We start from the raw sequence: 15,593 nt of genomic DNA, 5'->3' as shown, positions 1-15,593 counted from the left end.
CATATTCACATCCTTTATCCTTATAATAGCCCGGTGAGGCAGGTGTTTCTTTTATTCCCATTTGCAGATAAGGAAACCACATAAAGGAGATAAATGTGTGTACAGCTGGAAATGATCAGTGTTGCTTTTTTATTTTTTTCTTTATTTGAGAGAGAGACAGAGAGACAGAGCGAGAGAGAGCACGAGCTGGGAGGAGAGGGAGAAGCAGAATCCTGACTCCAGCTGAGCAGGGAGCCTAACTAGGGGCCCGATCCCAGGCCCCCGGGATCATGACCTGAGCCCAAGGCAGACTCTTAACCAACTGAGCCACCCAGGTGCCCTGATCAGTGTTGCTTACAAAAAAAGAAAAGAAAAAGCTGAGAGAGGTACCCATAAAGCTGGGCCTGGGCATGCAGGTTTTCTGACCTCTGACCTGTGTTTCCCATTACAAAAGAAGCAAGCTGCCAGCCTTGGGGTTTGGAAGCCCTCTGAGCATTTATCTCTTCTGTCCACTGTTGGCTTTGCCGGGCAGCCCGCCCACCGTGGGCCTAGGGGCCAGCCCACATGGGGGCACTCAGAGTCCAGAGGGCCAGGGCTGGGCCTGACTCATGTCTGTGTCCCTAGTGCCTGGTGCTCTCATTCATGCATTCAGACTGTCAACTCCATGTAGGTGCCTGATGGGGTCGGCAGAAACAGACTCGGGCCTAGCTCCCTAGAGAGTACGGTCTGATGAAAAAGTTGATGTAAAATCAAGAAATTCATGAAACAAAGTGTTTAATTATAGCCTGTGATAAGTGCTATGCAGAAGAGGGACAGGGGCTTAGTGTGTGAAAAAAGGGAATATAACCGAGCCTCAAACCCATGGAGGATTCCCCGAAAAAGGAATACTTGAGCTGAGATCTCAAGAATGAGTAGACATCAACTGGGCAAAGTGGGAAGAGAGGAAGTTATGTGTGTGCAAAGGCCCTGTGGCTGGGAGGAGGATGGAGTATTTGAGGAACTGGAAGAAGGCTAGTGTGGCTGGAGCAGAGAGCAAGGAGGAGAAGGCTCAAATCAGCCCCAAACTTCTCCTGAGAGCAGTGGGATACTTTGAGCTGCTTTGAGGTGAGTGCGTCCGTGTTGGAGGATTGGGGTGGATTAAACAGATTTGTGACTCGAGATCACTCTGCCTGCAGCAAAGAGAAGAGATTTCAGGGGCAAGAGAGGAAGAGAGGTGAATGAGGAGACCTTGTAGGAGTGTTGGTGACAGATGCTGGGGCTTGGACAAGGCTGGTGGCCGAGAGCTGGAGAGAAGTCGATGGGGGCATTTGAGGCATAGAACCAACAGGACTGCAGACCTGGAGTGGAGAGAGTATTTGTCCAACGAGTGCCTGACAAACAGTTGAGGGGCCCAGGGCTTGACCCCCAGGGGCTCCCAGTAGCAGCGACTTCCTTGGGTAGAGGTGGGTGTGGCACAAGTGGGAAAGGAGGATTTCACACTGAGGCCAGCACCAGCCAAAGAGCCAGGGGTGAGACCCGGAGGTGAAAAGACTCACTTCCCTGTCCTCAGGAGCTCATAAACGGATACTGAGGGAGGAGCAAATCCTCAGCCGAGGCACAGGGCTGGAGAGCACCTTCTCTGCCAGACAGGGCAAGGGGGAGGTAGTGACAGAGGGAGCAAGAAACATTAGCTGCCAGGAAAAAAAACTTGTAGAGACCCCTGCTCCTGCCCAGAGAGGAATTCCACTTGGAGATGGACCTAGAAGCTTAGAAAGTTCCCAAGGTGATTCAGGGAATCCACAATAGTTGGTGCTAGACCATTTTTTTCTTTCTCTTCACCTTAAGGCAGGGATATAACTGGGACCCAAGGGAGCAAGAGCACCTGGCCGTGAGGACCCCAAACAGACCAGGTTGGGCCACTCGCCGCTGACAAAACCCAAAGGCAGAGAGACAAGTGGTGGCAAAACAAGAAAGGGATTTATTTCAACAAGGCTGACACCGGGAAGACAGCAAACTAGTGTCTCAAAGACGGTCTCCAAAGTGCTGAAAGTTCATCCAGGTTTCTATAAGGAAAATGTGGGACAAAGGAAAGGTCCCTGCAGGTGGGCAGGAAAGGTCAGTCATGCAGGTTCTTGCGGTTGTCAGGGCAGTCCCTGTTGCTTGGGGGGTAGTTTTGGTTTCCATCACCGGATGCTTTGCCTGCATCTTTTTTGCCTGAGATAATAGATAAGCTGAAAAGAAGAACTTAGGGGCCTCTGGGTGGCGCAGTCAGTTGGTCATCCTATTCTTGGGATTCTTTTTTTCTTAAAGATTTATTTATTTATTCAGGAGAGAGAAAGAGCACAAGAGGAAGGGCAGAGGGAAAGGGGCACCGAGTGGAGCCCAACCTGGGGCTCTATCTCACAACCCTGAGATCACGACCTGAGCCAAAACCAAGTCAGTCACCATTTCGTTTTTTTTTTTAAGATTTTATTATTTATTTATTTGACAGAGAGAGATACAGTGAGAGAAGAAGCACAAGCATGGGGAGTGGGAGAGGGAGAAGCAGACTCCCTGCTGAGTAAGGATCTCGATGCGGGGCTCGATCCCAGAACCCTGGGATCACGACCTGAGCCGAAGGCAGACGATTAACCGACCTAGCCACCCAGGTGTCCCAGTTACTTTGAAATACAGTAATAAAAATATGAAAAAGCCAGTTGCAATTCAGAAATACAGGTGATTATTCATGCATTAAAGATCTAGCATTGGTATAACTACCGTAACGCCAAAACGAGTGATGGATAGAAACAATATTTCGAGATACATTTTGAGATAACGGCACCAACTGATCTGTGCCCGTACCTGATGGCTGATGGCCACGATCAAGGGCCTTTGTGACAAAATCACCCGCGGGACCACTAACTGCAGTATGGCTTTGTTGCCTATGTTTAGAGCCTTAGTTAGATGTTAGCGCAAAGATGAAATCGTTTTCCCTCAGATTCCTTGAAATTCCATGCCCCAGTTAAGAACCCTACGACCCAGGAAGAACAGGTCAGCAAGTTAGGCTACAGCTGGACAAGACTGCCCAGGAGGATGGGGACACGGGCTAGGGCCACCTGGGCCAGAGAGAGGATGGGGACACAGGGCTAGAGCCACCTGGGCCAGAGAGAGGATGGGGACACAGGGCTAGAGCCACCTGGGCCAGAGAGAGGATGGGGACACGGGCTAGAGCCACCTGGGCCAGAGAGAGGATGGGGACACAGGGCTAGAGCCACCTGGGCCAGAGAGAGGATGGGGACACAGGGCTAGAGCCACCTGGGCCAGAGAGAGGATGGGGACACAGGGCTAGAGCCACCTGGGCCAGAGAGAGGATGGGGACACAGGGCTAGGGCCACCTGGGCCAGAGAGAGGATGGGGACACAGGGCTAGGGTCACCTGGGCCAGAGAGAGGATGGGGACACAGGGCTAGGGCCACCTGGGCCAGAGAGAGGATGGGGACACAGGGCTAGGGTCACCTGGGCCAGAGAGAGGATGGGGACACAGGGCTAGGGCCACCTGGGCCAGAGAGAGGATGGGGACATGGGCTAGGGTCACCTGGGCCAGAGAGAGGATGGGGACACGGGCTAAGGCCACCTGGGCCAGAGAAAGCTTCTGGATGGGACTTTGAACCTGGTTTTGGGTTTGATCCAGAGACAGACAGACGACAAGGAGGGGGACTTGGGGAAGTTGTAAAGGGGTAGGGGAGCCATAGACGAACACACTGGAGCTCACAGGGGCAGGGTTAACTACCAACAGCTCTCTCTGGAGCACGGGAATGGGGTCTCAGAAGGGAAAGTTTGGGGTTTGAGTTTACCTGCCCGGAGCTTGATGGCAGGAAGTGGCAGTCCCCAGGAAAGACAGTTCTGTTGGAATCCAGAGCCCCAGCCCATCCACATACACCCCACTAGTCGCTGTGAACCTGAGGCTGGAGGGCACCCCGCAACTGTAAGGGATGGAGCTCAGGGTAGAAAGAGAAAGCTGAGGCTCAAGAACCACATGGCCTGACTTCTTCACTTGCCAACGTGTGATGCTGAGACATTGACTTCATTTATTTGTGCCTTTGTTTCTTCATCTGTGGAGTGGGAACCATAGTCAGTCATTACCTCACCGAGCCATGAAATGCGACAATCACCCGAAGCATGGGGCGCCCAAGGCCTGGCACGGAGCAGTCCTCGGGATACTTCTGCTGTCCTTAGCAGCTCTTTCTTCTTGAATCAGCAGTGACCGGGCAGCCCAGCCCCCTCCTTGTCTCTGGCCAGAGAATTCCGAGTCAGTTGTGGGGAGGGGACGCCAGGGTCCAGAGGGGCTGGCCTGCCCTTAGCCCCAGGGGAGGATGAGTAACTGTCCACCGCCTCCCTTGCAGGTGAGGAAGGGCTTGAGAACAGCAACTTCAGCAGAACCAGCCTCTTGGTTGGGGCGGGGGGTGGGGGGTGAGTCTCTGGGCGAAGGTCAAGGTGGCCCCACCCCTGGGGCCAAAGAGTTCATATCCAGGGTGAGGAGAGCTGGTGGAAGTTTCATGATGAGAAAGCAAGCCTGGCGTCAGGCAGACAGACCTGGCCCTACAGTGCGGTGCGCAGGCTGCGGGCTGTTCCACTCCAGGGTTTCCCAGAACACCGGGGAAACGCCCTTCGAGTTCTGCAGTCTGGATGCCTTGCCTGGGTTCAATTCTGGCTCTGCCACTCCCCAGTTCTGTGACCTTAAGCGAGCCACTTACCCTCTCGAGCTCCTCTAGATCCTGGGCCCGCCACACCCACCTTCAGGGCTGTTTGAGTTACGTGAAAACACCCAGCTCCTAAAAGTTGCTCCTCCCCAGCAGCTTCCTCTTCTCCCAGGCTACCACCAGCAACCCTCCCCAAGCTTCAGGGCCCTAAGGGCAGGAGGTACTCAGGGGTGAGCACAGCCCAGCACCAGGTGTAAAAACAAGAAGGGGCAGGGCAGTCGAGACAGGTGAGAGAGAAGGCCTCCCAGCCCAATGTCCCAGCACGCAGCCCGGCAGCCCCTTCCACAAAGAGTGGGCAGATGCCCCAGAGGCCTCCTTCTAGCTAATGATCCTCCTTCCCTCCCTCCGGTGGCCCATGACTCTGGAGGCTGACTGCCATTTCTGCCCCAGGTCCCTTCCCAGGTCTGAGATCTGGTCTCTCTAGACTCAAAAGGAGGCCCTGTGAAAGAAAGAGGAGCTTCTGGTGCCCAAAGACTTGCAAGACGATGACCCAGGGTTTCCCCTCCAGTTCCCCGCACAACTCAGGGATGGGGGAACCTTTCACATATTCTGCAAATGTGTATGGCAGCTCCCGGAATTGTGTAATGCTATAGTCATGTCAGGCTTGCTGGGAAGGAGACCTCCCACCATTCCTAAACTTCCCAGTGGTTCATTCATTCAGAAAAGATTTGCTCTGAAGCCTGCTGGGTCCTGAGCTCCAAGCACCCAGATGCCACAAAAATGACTCTGTCCTCATGGAGCTCCCCTTCTGGGAGAGGAAACAAACATTCATTGCATCGTCATACAAATAGATTCTTGCAGGCTCTCACAAAGCCAGGGAAGGCCAGGGTGCCAGGCAGGAGTCCACACTGACCAGGCCCCAGTATCATCCAGATGAGCCCCCATCTCATCTAGGGGATCCTCACTTTGGCCCCCTGCAGTCCCCTTGGGCTGGGTGGGGCCTGATACCCAACTCTAGGCTCTCCAGTCCCTCCCGTGTGGCTGGATTATAACGTCTGGCCTCCCCAAGGTCAAAGACAAGGTGGTGAGTGCCTTGCTTTATTTTTTATTTCCGTTTTGAAATGGGAGCTTGGGCTCAGGAATCAATGACTGTGGGTTTCACAGGCTCTCCCTACACTGTTACCAATGGCCTGTTTTCTCTGGGGGCAAGAGGTGACATGACTCTGGGACACAGGCCTGCCCCCTCCAGCAGCTCTGCTACCCCCCTCCCGCCCACAGGAAGCCTACTGTGCCTACTCCATCATCCTCATGGCACTCTTCTGGTGCACCGAGGCTCTGCCCCTGGCTGTCACCGCCCTCTTCCCCATCGTCCTGTACCCCATGATGGGCATAATGGATGCCTCCGAGGTAAGGCTCCTGGTAGGGAGGGGGGTCTGCCCTAAAACACTGGTGATGGAGGAAGCCTCATCACAGGCAAGACACACAGAAGAGGAGTCCAGGTCAGGGAGCACTAAGGGTAGAGTCAGCTAGAAGATGACAGGGCTGGGGGTGGGGGAGGGTACATTCTAGAAATGCCGAGTGCATGGTCGGTGTTGAGAGTTAATTCAAAGTGGATCAGGTGTAGGCTTTGAAAGTCAGCTAAAGAACTTGTATTGTCCTGGGTTAATGGCTCTGAAACGTGCATGTCTCAGGACCACCTGCAGGATTGGTGAAAAACAGACTGCTGGGCCCGACCCCAGAGTTTCAGAGGCAGTAGACCTGGGGCAGGGCCTGAGCATTTCGTTCCTAGCAAGCTCCAGGTTGGGGATGATGCCGGTTTATGGACCACACTTGGAGAACCACTGCTGTACTTTCTAGTATCAGCACTAAATTCTCTATCTCCCAGTCAATGGCTTGAAAAATGACTGGAATCAGGCTCGATTATCTCCCACTCATTTCTGAGGGGAGAAAGAAAGGGTTTGACAGGAAGAGAGGAACCTGGTTAATTTTTTTTTTTTTTAAGATTTTATTTATTTATGTGACAGAGAGAGAGAGCACAAGCAGGGGGAGAGGGAGAGGGAGAAGCAGGGAGCCTGACACAGGGCTCGCTACCAGGACCCCGGGATCATGACCTGAGCCAAAGGCAGTCACTTACCTGACTGAGCCACCCAGGCGCGCAGGAACCTGGTTAATTTTAAATGGAAGATAATCCAAAGACCATTTCTACTTGGTTCTGAGAGCCCAGGAGACCAACCTGTGTTTGTGGGAATGTCAGTGACTGTAGCCTGCAAGGCTAGGGGCATGGGAGACACCCCTTCCTGCCTCTCAGCTGTCCCTGCCTGCCAGGTCTGCATCGAGTATTTAAAGGACAGCAACATCCTGTTCGTCGGGGGGCTGCTGGTGGCCATTGCCGTGGAGCACTGGAACCTGCACAAACGCATTGCTCTCCGTGTGCTCCTCATCATTGGGGTGCGGCCGGCCCTGTGAGTTCCCACAAACCAGGACTGGAGAACCTGGAGCGGGTGGGGTGCTGGGGATCCAGTCCCTCAAGGGGACACTGGAACACCAGCCAGTGGGTCCGTCCGTCTCCATCTGTCCCTAGGCTGCTCTTGGGCTTCATGTTGGTCACGGCCTTCCTGTCCATGTGGATTAGCAACACGGCCACCACAGCCATGATGGTGCCCATCGCGCATGCCGTTCTGGATCAGTTGCACAGAACGCCCACAGGCAAGGACGTAGAGGAAGGCAGCGAAAACCCCACCTTTGAACTCCAGGAACCAAGTCCCCAGAAGGAGGTGACCAAGTTTGGTGAGAAAGGTGAAGCTTGACCCCGCTCTGCCCCAACCCCCCCCCCACCACCCTCCCCCAGCTCTTGGGGAGGGTCTGAGGTGACATCCATGACAGGGGTGGTCATCTCAGAGCTTTCAGGGAGAAAAAAGGGAGACGTGCAGCGACCAACTTGTCCTGGCTTGCCCAAGACTGTCCCTAGTTTTATTCTTTTTATTTATTTTTTAAAGATTTTATTTATTTATTTGAGAGAGAGAGAACACAAGCAGGGGAGGGGGAGAGGGAGAGGGAGAAGCAGACTCCCTGCTGAGCAGGGAGCCCCATGTGGGACTCGATCCCAGGACCCCGGGACCATGACCTGAGCCGAAGGCAGACACCCACCCAACTGAGCCACCCAGGGGTGCCCCTGTCCCTAGTTTTAAAATGAAAAATCCCACGTTCTGAGAATCCCTTCAGTGCAGGGCCAAACAAGATGCCAGGTCACCCTGGGAGGCAGAGAGCTAGAGTCTGGGTGGGCTGTTAGAGATCCAGGCTCCCTTCATCCTATGTGCTTTGGATAATCCTCTTGCATTCTCTGTGCCTCAGTTTCCCTCTCTCAAGAGAGGTTGGCCAGATGGTATCTGAGGGTTGAGCCAGCCTGAGACCTGAGGGAGTGCAAGCCCTTGCAGACCTGGACACAGCCTCTGCACACACACCCCCCAAGCCCGCCCCCCACCCACCAGCCTGGGTCTAGGCTGCTCGCTGACAAGGCCCGCCCCCCAGCCGAGCTCTCCTTTGTTCCCAGATAACGGGCAGGTGCACCCTGTCCCGGCCGCGTCTTTAGAGCCGACGGCACAACAGCAGGAACAGCTCCGCTTCAGCCAGGGCATGAGCCTGTGCGTGTGCTACTCGGCCAGCATCGGGGGCATCGCCACGCTGACCGGCACCACACCCAATCTGGTGCTGCAAGGCCAAGTCAACTCGTGAGTGACGGGGGCACAGCGGGGGGGGGGGTGTCTGCACTTGCGCTGGGAGGCGCCTGGGGCAATGTCATGCGACAGCCCGCATCCCCCATCAGTCTCTTCCCCCAGAACGGCAACGTGGTGAACTTTGCCTCCTGGTTCATCTTTGCCTTCCCCACCATGGCCATCTTGCTGCTGCTTTCCTGGCTGTGGCTGCAGAGCCTCTTCCTGGGGTTCAAGTAAGTGGTGGCGGGAGTGAAAGAAGCCCGGGGGCCTGCCCTTACCCTCGGGAGATTCCGGTTGAGTAAGCAGGTAGCCATTGTGGCAAAGGGTGTAATCACAGACCCACTGAGAAAGCCTCTCTGTGCGCTTGTCCCCACCACGTGAGAGATTTACTGGATGGAGCCTATTACCCCATTTAGCAGATGAGCAAACTGAGGCTCATAGAGGGGTGTACAACTAGATTTGTCAATGCTGAGTTTGAAAACTAGGTCTCCTGATGCCCAGGCCAGATCCATTCCATAATGCTCCACGGTCCTTTGGTAAATGCTTAAGGAGCACACAGTGAGCATGGTCAGTTACAAAAGCATTTGTTGTGCTCTTACCGGACATCTGGCCCCGTGCAAGGCACTGAGAATAGGAGAGGATATTAGGCACAGCCCCTGTCCTTAGAGCTCACCATCTAACGGGTGGTGGTGTGGTGGGGGCCGTGACAGAGGGAACCCTGGGGGCTGTGGGAACACAGCCCAGGATAGTGGCGATCCCAGAAGGCCCCTGGGGGACACGACGTCTGAACCGAATCTTGTAGAACGAGAAGCCAGCCAGGTAGAGAATGGGGTAAAGGCATTCCAGGCAGTAGGAACAGCTTACACAAAGGTGCAGAGGCCAAGAAAGAGCGTGTGTTTGGGAAAACTCTGGTTCTATTGGTTGAAACGTAAGGGCAAAAAGGAATATCAGGAGTTGAAGCTGGAGAAGTAGGCAGGGGAAGATTATGGAGGATCCTGTGTGCCGCATCAAGGGTTGGGACCTTGTCCTTGAGGCCAAGAGTAGTAAATAGGTTTTAGTCTTACTTCCAACCCTGAGTTACTGGTAGTGACCAGAGGTCTGAGTTGACAATCTGGTGAGACCTCGCTAGAGCTCAGTTGGAATTGAGTCTGGGATCGACTGGTGATGTCTGCTACCAGTGCGGGCTGAGAGTAGTGATAAGGGTGGTATTGTGGTAGGAGTTATTTGACTTTCCTGCTCAGGTGGCAGTGGTGGGAGGGTGAGGATGGAAGGGGGGGACATTGAAAGTTTTTAAGTATTGTTGCTGTACTTTGAAACATTCACTTGGACATGTGCAAGGTGGCTGGATCGAGGCTGGGGGCTGGTACAAAGCTAGGTGATAGTCAAAGAGACCCTCATATGCAGGGCACCGTGGGACATTCAAAGATGTGTGAGGTAGATGGTCTTTGCCACTGAGGAATTCACAGTCCGTCAGGGGAGTTGAGAGTTGCCCAAGTGGAAAGTTAAAAGTCAACCTAAGTTAAGCAAGGGGCACACAGAAGTGGGTGGCTGTCTCCTGTGCCCCTAAGAATGATGTGGGTGGGGCTAGGCTGGCAGGGGATGCCCAGAAGCAGGTAGGAGAGGGAGGGAAGGATTTTCTGAAAGGCTGCTGGAGGAAGAGAGTGGCGAATTGGGGCCAGAAGGAGTCGTGGGGTCCAGGCCTCTAGATCCTCCTCACTCTGGGCAAGGGAGGGCTTAGCGCAAGAAAATCTCTGGAGGGAAAGGGGGTCATTGGGACAGATGGAGCAGGGCTAAGCGTGGGGAAACCGGCCCCTGGAGCCCCAGCCTTGCCTCTGCTAAATAAGAACCATGAACCCCCGAGAGTCTTCTGCTCTTCTTCCAAAACCTTGGGTGGGGCCAGGGCCAGGGTCTTCGTGTAGCAACCCTAAGGTGGCCTCTGCAGGCATCAGCATATCACAGGTGCTCAGAGTCCCTTGCTCCCCTGCCTGGTGCGGGGTCCTCAGGAGCTGCCCCACCCCCCACCTCTGCCTGCAGCTTCCGGAAGAACTTTGGCATTGGGGGACAGGCGCAGGAGAGAGCACGGGCAGCCTTCCGCATCATCCAAACAGAACACAAGCTACTGGGCCCCATGACCTTTGCAGAAAAGGCTGTCTCTGTCCTCTTTGTCACCTTGGTGGTGCTATGGTTCACCCGGGAGCCGGGCTTTTTCGTTGGCTGGGGCAACCTGGCTTTTCCCAATAAGGATGGAAACAGGTGAGCATTCTTGGGGAAAGGGGGATACTTCCGGGGCTTACCTGGCTAAGGGAGGAGGGAAGGGAGAAGGGCCCCTGGTGCAGACCAGGAGGTGACATGGTGGGGAAGACTTGCTGAGAGGGGCTCCTTTCCATCGCCATTCCACCCTATGACCCTGAGCAGCCTGGAGCCTAAGCCTGCTCTCCTTGCCCTGCCCACAGCATGGCATCCGATGGAACAGTGGCCATCTTCATTGGCATAATTCTGTTCTTGGTGCCCTCCAAGATCCCAGGGCTGACTCCGGATCCAGGTAAGAACCTGGACTGGGGCAGGGAGGGGCCTCTGGGCAGCCCCTGCCTTCTAGCATGGAATGCACCTTCAACCACACTTGACAGGAATAGTCAAAGCCCAGACAGGTTGGGATGACTTGCCAAGGGTGCAGGGACTCAGGGACAAAGTAAGGATGCTGCAGAACTGGGGGTCCCTCTCCCGCATGCAGTAAGCTCTGATAGGGACTGACAGGGAGACCCAAGTGGAGGGGAGGAAAAACCTGTTGGCTCTTGGTGACCCGTCCTCCTCTGCTTGGGAAATAGAAAACCCGGGGAGGCTGAAGGCCCCTCCTGCCCTCCTCAACTGGAAGACGGTGAATGAGAAGATGCCCTGGAATATCGTCCTCCTGCTGGGGGGCGGTTTTGCCCTGGCTAAGGGCAGCGAGGTGAGAAAGCCCCGCCCCCTCCCCAGCCTGTTGGAGGGGGACCCTGCGGCAGGGAAAGAGGTCCCTGCTTCTATCCCACACAGGGGATCCCCACTTAGGAGCCTCCTGGTGGGCGGAGCCTCGGCAGCAGCTGGAGAGGCAGGTTAGAGCCCCGTCTAAGGGAGGGGGAGGAAACACAGGCCATAAGGACCTCTGCCTGTTAGGGTCGCAAAGTCAAAGGCAAGGCAGGCTCCTCTGGTGGGCAAGGACTGTTCTCAGTGCCGACCCCGCCCCACCCCACCCCACTCCACCCGCCTCACCCTCCGCCAGACGGAGAATGCAACAGCTTTAGCACCAGGGAGTAGCTAGCATTGGGTGGACGCGGTTGGCCCGCTGAGGCCACCAGGGGGCGCCATGGTCACACCCAGCCAGGCTATAGGGCCCGGAGAGCGCATCATTCCCCAGAGCCTCCACCCAGGAGGGAAATCCCTGAACCTGCCTGCGCCCCTGGGCCTCCGTGTTCTGGCTAAGCTCGTTCACTGCACGGACAGGAGGCGGCTTCCCTGGGCCAGGGATCGGTGCCAGGGACTCCTGGATCTGAGGTTAGTTTTCACGGACTGTGGCAAGCACTGGGCTGCGTGCTGAGCGGGCAGCACTGTGTGAGATAAAGTCCCAGTGCTCTGGGACTCACAGTCTGGCAGTAGACACACGGACAGGGAACGACCTTGGAGCCCTCATGACCCTGTGGGCTGTCCCCATTCTGCTGTCAGCCTCTTCCCAGCATCTACCCAGGGTCCTTCCCCCTTCTCTCTCCTTGCCAATCTGCTGGGCTGGAGGAGGCCGGGAGAGGGCTGAGGATGGCCAGGGAGTTCCCAAGAGCTGTTGGGAGAACAGGAGTAAAAAGAGTTAAAGTCTTTACTCCCACCATGTCCCAGGCTTCCCAAGATGGCCCTTTGGCCCCATCTCCTGGCTTCTCATCTGACCCTTCTCCCCATACCCAAGTGTTCTTCAAAATCACTAGAGGGGCCTCTTGGTTCTGGCTGGGTCTTATCTTCCTTCCCAAGCAGACCCGACTTCTGAAGACTCTAGAGAGGTGGAGGCAGGAGCAGGACCCTCCCAGAGACCCAGGAATCTCACCCCCTCACACACTATCTTCCTCTGCCTACAGAAGTCAGGACTGTCCGAGTGGCTGGGGGACAAGCTGACCCCACTACAGAATGTGCCACCTCCCGCCATTGCCTTCATCATCTGCCTCCTGATTGCCACCTTCACTGAATGCACCAGCAATGTGGCCACCACCACACTTTTCCTGCCCATTCTGGCCTCCATGGTGAGCTGGTCCCACAGATACACTTCTTCCAGGCAGCCCTTCTGCCCACCCTATCGGGGGGCCCCGCCTGCAGGTCAGAGTGAAACTGTCTGCACCTCCTCTCACTTCCGGGAGAAGACCCCTGAGCTTCCACCCTTCCCCAGACTCTTCAGCTACCTCGGGCCCCAGGGCCCTCTGGACCCTGACTCACTCCATCCCTGGTGAAGTCACCCCTTGAGTATCCGGATGGACCTCATCGGTGGCCTCGCCCACCTCCCTGGCCCAGTCCCTGTTCTGGTCAGTCCTGAGGTGACAGGTTGAAATGACTCCCTGGAGCGTCCCCAGCCCCTTCCTCCCCTGGCGCGTTCCCGCAGCCTTTGATGACACCCTGGAGCCCCTTTGAGATCCGTTTTATGGGCCCCTCCTCTCACCACGCCCCACTGGGCAGGGCCGCACACTCATCCCCTCCAGAGAGGTCAAGGGGCCCTTCCCAGGTCACCCAGGGCCTCCTGGCAGAAGTGGTGGGTTCGTGGCCAGAGTGCATGTTGTTGGCGGGTTGTCCTCCAGAGAGGGGAAGCGGGAGAATTGGGGGCCACGTCTTCCTCTCTGGGATGGGGACTGAGATCAGTTCTGCACACTGTGTCCCCATCCAGGCTCAGGCCATCTGCCTCCACCCTCTCTATGTCATGCTTCCCTGCACACTGGCCTCCTCCCTAGCCTTCATGCTGCCCGTGGCCACCCCCCCCAATGCCATTGTCTTCTCTTTCGGAGGTCTCAAAGTGTCCGATATGGTGAGTAGCAGTGGGGCTTGAATGCTGCAGCACCCCTCCCTGCTCTGTCCTTCCATCTTGGTGGACCACAAAGTAGTTTAAAGCCACTGAGGTTCTCAGAGTTAAGAGTGAACCCTGTCGGGGGAGGGGGGGAGGGGACAGCAGGGGAGGTTGCACCATGATCCCCAGTTGGAGCATCTTTGGACCCTGCCAAACCCCAGGACGTGTGAGAGGGAAAGGAGGGGGTGAGGAATTTAGGGGAGGCTCCAAGGTATGAGGCACCTGCACCCAGGGAGATGGACTCAGGGAGAACAGAGCCCAAGGCGCTGAAAGCTCAGGAAGGGCTTCCTTTTCCCTCCTTAGCACTGGGATGAAAGCAAGGGGCAGGGGCACTTCCTAGAGGTGCAGGTCAGACCCACAAGAAGATTTCTCAGGGAGAGTTTTGCTAGTAAGAGAGCTCCCGAGCCCCTGTGAGCCCCGAAGGGATAGGTTCTGGCCCAGCTCAGCAACTGGTCACTCAGACTGGCTCTCCTTACACCAGGCCCGGACAGGATTCCTGCTCAACATCGTCGGAGTCCTGGTCATCACACTGGCCATCAATAGCTGGGGCAACCCCATCTTCCACCTGCACACCTTCCCCTCCTGGGCCAACGCCAACAACACGGCCAACTGCCTGGCCACAACACCTAGCCCCTAGACCAGGGTATGATCTGGCCAAGACCAGGAAGACCCACCTGTTCGTATTGCTCTGAGCCAGGAGGGGACACCCAGGCTCTAAGCCAAACATTGAGAGAAAGCACATATATACAGAACCTCGTGTGTGTGTCTGTAAGGAAGGGGTGTGTGTGCTCAGTGCTTCGTTTCTGAGGAAAATGTGTGTGTGTGTGTGTGTGTGTGTGCATGGCGTGTCATGTGAGGATGCCCGAGAGGGGGTTTGTCGTGTGTGCACATGACCCTCCGTGTGCGTGCTTGGCAGTGCGCATGTGGGGGTTCTCAGAGCGTACAGCGTGCCCTCTCTAGCACTCCGGGTCCTCGTCTCCCCCGCTTGGTGGGTGACCAGACCCCTTTGCACTGTATTTATTAAAATTTGGGTTTGGGGTAGCCTGGGGAGCAGGGCCCACCAGCAGTTGCCACGGCAACAGCCTCTGGGACCAGCCCAGCTACTGAGGTCTCCCCAGCTTCTCAGGTTTGGGGAGAGGGATGGAATATTAGCCACATTAAAGTCTTTTTTTCAGTAGAGTCGGGGCTGGTTTTTCATGGCACTTTCCGGGGCTGGTCCACAACATGGTTCAGGCCCCAGTTTGGGGAGTATGGTGGGAGGGTACTTGGCCTCTGTCCTGTATGGTGGCCCCCTTGGCACCTCTCCCACCCAAGGGAGAAGGTAATGGCCAGGAAGCCCTGCCAAGGCCGATTGGAGTGGGCGCAGCCACCCAGGAAAGCAGCACTGACATCACCAGCCCCAGCTAATTGGAAGCTGCCAGTCCCTGCGTGTCTTTGGGAAAACCGGCCTCCCCGTTCCCAGAGCACTCCCTGGGCATTAACATAAAACCCTCTGCCTCTGCCAATTCCTCCGACCCTTCCTCCGGCTTGAAAAACCAGTCCCGCCAGACCAGGGAAGGCAGACTGACCCATGCTAGGTGTCCAGAAAGATGGACCCTCACCCAGAGAGGCAACCTGCAGCAAGAGGGAAACGAGTGAGACCCACAGGAACAGGTTCAAAATCGGCATGAACTTCGGAGTCCAGGACCAGACAACGCTCTGGATCATGCTGCCTCCCTACCTCACCGCCAACCGTCTTCTGCTTCCCCACCTGCCTGCACTCCAGAGTTTTCATTTATCGGGCAAGGTGGGGGTAAGAGTGGGGAAGGATGATGCCACACCCATCATCCATTCTAGGAGCTCAACAACCCTTCCTAGCTGGAAGTTCATCTTTGTATCTATCCTAAGTCTCTCGCTGTGGACAGTGGCCAGTAAGCCTTGAGTTCATCTGGATGGAAGTTTCCAAAAGTCTCATCTAGTTCCCTCCTGCTGCAGTGGGAGAGAAAAGAGCTATTTACCATCACTCTCATGCGCACTAACGAAGGGGACTGAGTTGTGAAGACAGAAAACCAGAAAGGATTCAGTTCTGGATTCCCCCTCAGCTGGGCCGGCACTCAGTCCTCCCAGAGCTGAAGGTTCGAGGTACAGATGGGAGGGGGCTGCTGCATGTGGGAGAACATGGCTGTCCCCAGGGGACAAG

At 55.8% G+C, this 15,593-nt stretch overlaps 1 protein-coding gene across 1 annotated transcript; it reads left to right on the top strand.

Moving 5' to 3' along the window:
• Positions 1 to 5,918: 5,918 nt before the first annotated feature.
• Positions 5,919 to 14,591, top strand: SLC13A2 (solute carrier family 13 member 2). Its single transcript, XM_078068144.1, has 11 exons — positions 5,919 to 6,043; positions 6,821 to 7,098; positions 7,218 to 7,432; positions 8,187 to 8,364; positions 8,460 to 8,582; positions 10,384 to 10,602; positions 10,803 to 10,891; positions 11,175 to 11,296; positions 12,444 to 12,605; positions 13,238 to 13,375; positions 13,896 to 14,591. The coding sequence occupies exons 1-11, from the start codon at positions 5,945 to 5,947 to the stop codon at positions 14,049 to 14,051; spliced, it is 1,779 nt and encodes a 592-aa protein (XP_077924270.1). The 5' UTR covers positions 5,919 to 5,944; the 3' UTR covers positions 14,052 to 14,591.
• The last annotated feature ends 1,002 nt before the right edge of the window (positions 14,592 to 15,593 follow it).

The sequence above is a fragment of the Halichoerus grypus genome, chromosome 2 (assembly GCF_964656455.1).
Source record: "Halichoerus grypus chromosome 2, mHalGry1.hap1.1, whole genome shotgun sequence".
NCBI lineage: Eukaryota > Metazoa > Chordata > Mammalia > Carnivora > Phocidae > Halichoerus > Halichoerus grypus.
Note: the sequence above shows the minus strand (reverse complement) of the source record. Positions and strands in the feature narration are given on the sequence as shown.

What these genes read in the sequence shown, in the direction of transcription:
- SLC13A2 (XM_078068144.1), top strand. Translation starts at nt 5,945, where the DNA reads ATGGCACTCTTCTGGTGCACCGAGGCTCTGCCCCTGGCTGTCACCGCC. An exon ending in GCATAATGGATGCCTCCGAG is followed by an intron (nt 6,044 to 6,820) that starts GTAAGGCTCCTG and finishes TTTAAATGGAAG; the next exon opens with ATAATCCAAAGACCATTTCT. An exon ending in GACCAAGTTTGGTGAGAAAG is followed by an intron (nt 7,433 to 8,186) that starts GTGAAGCTTGAC and finishes CTTTGTTCCCAG; the next exon opens with ATAACGGGCAGGTGCACCCT.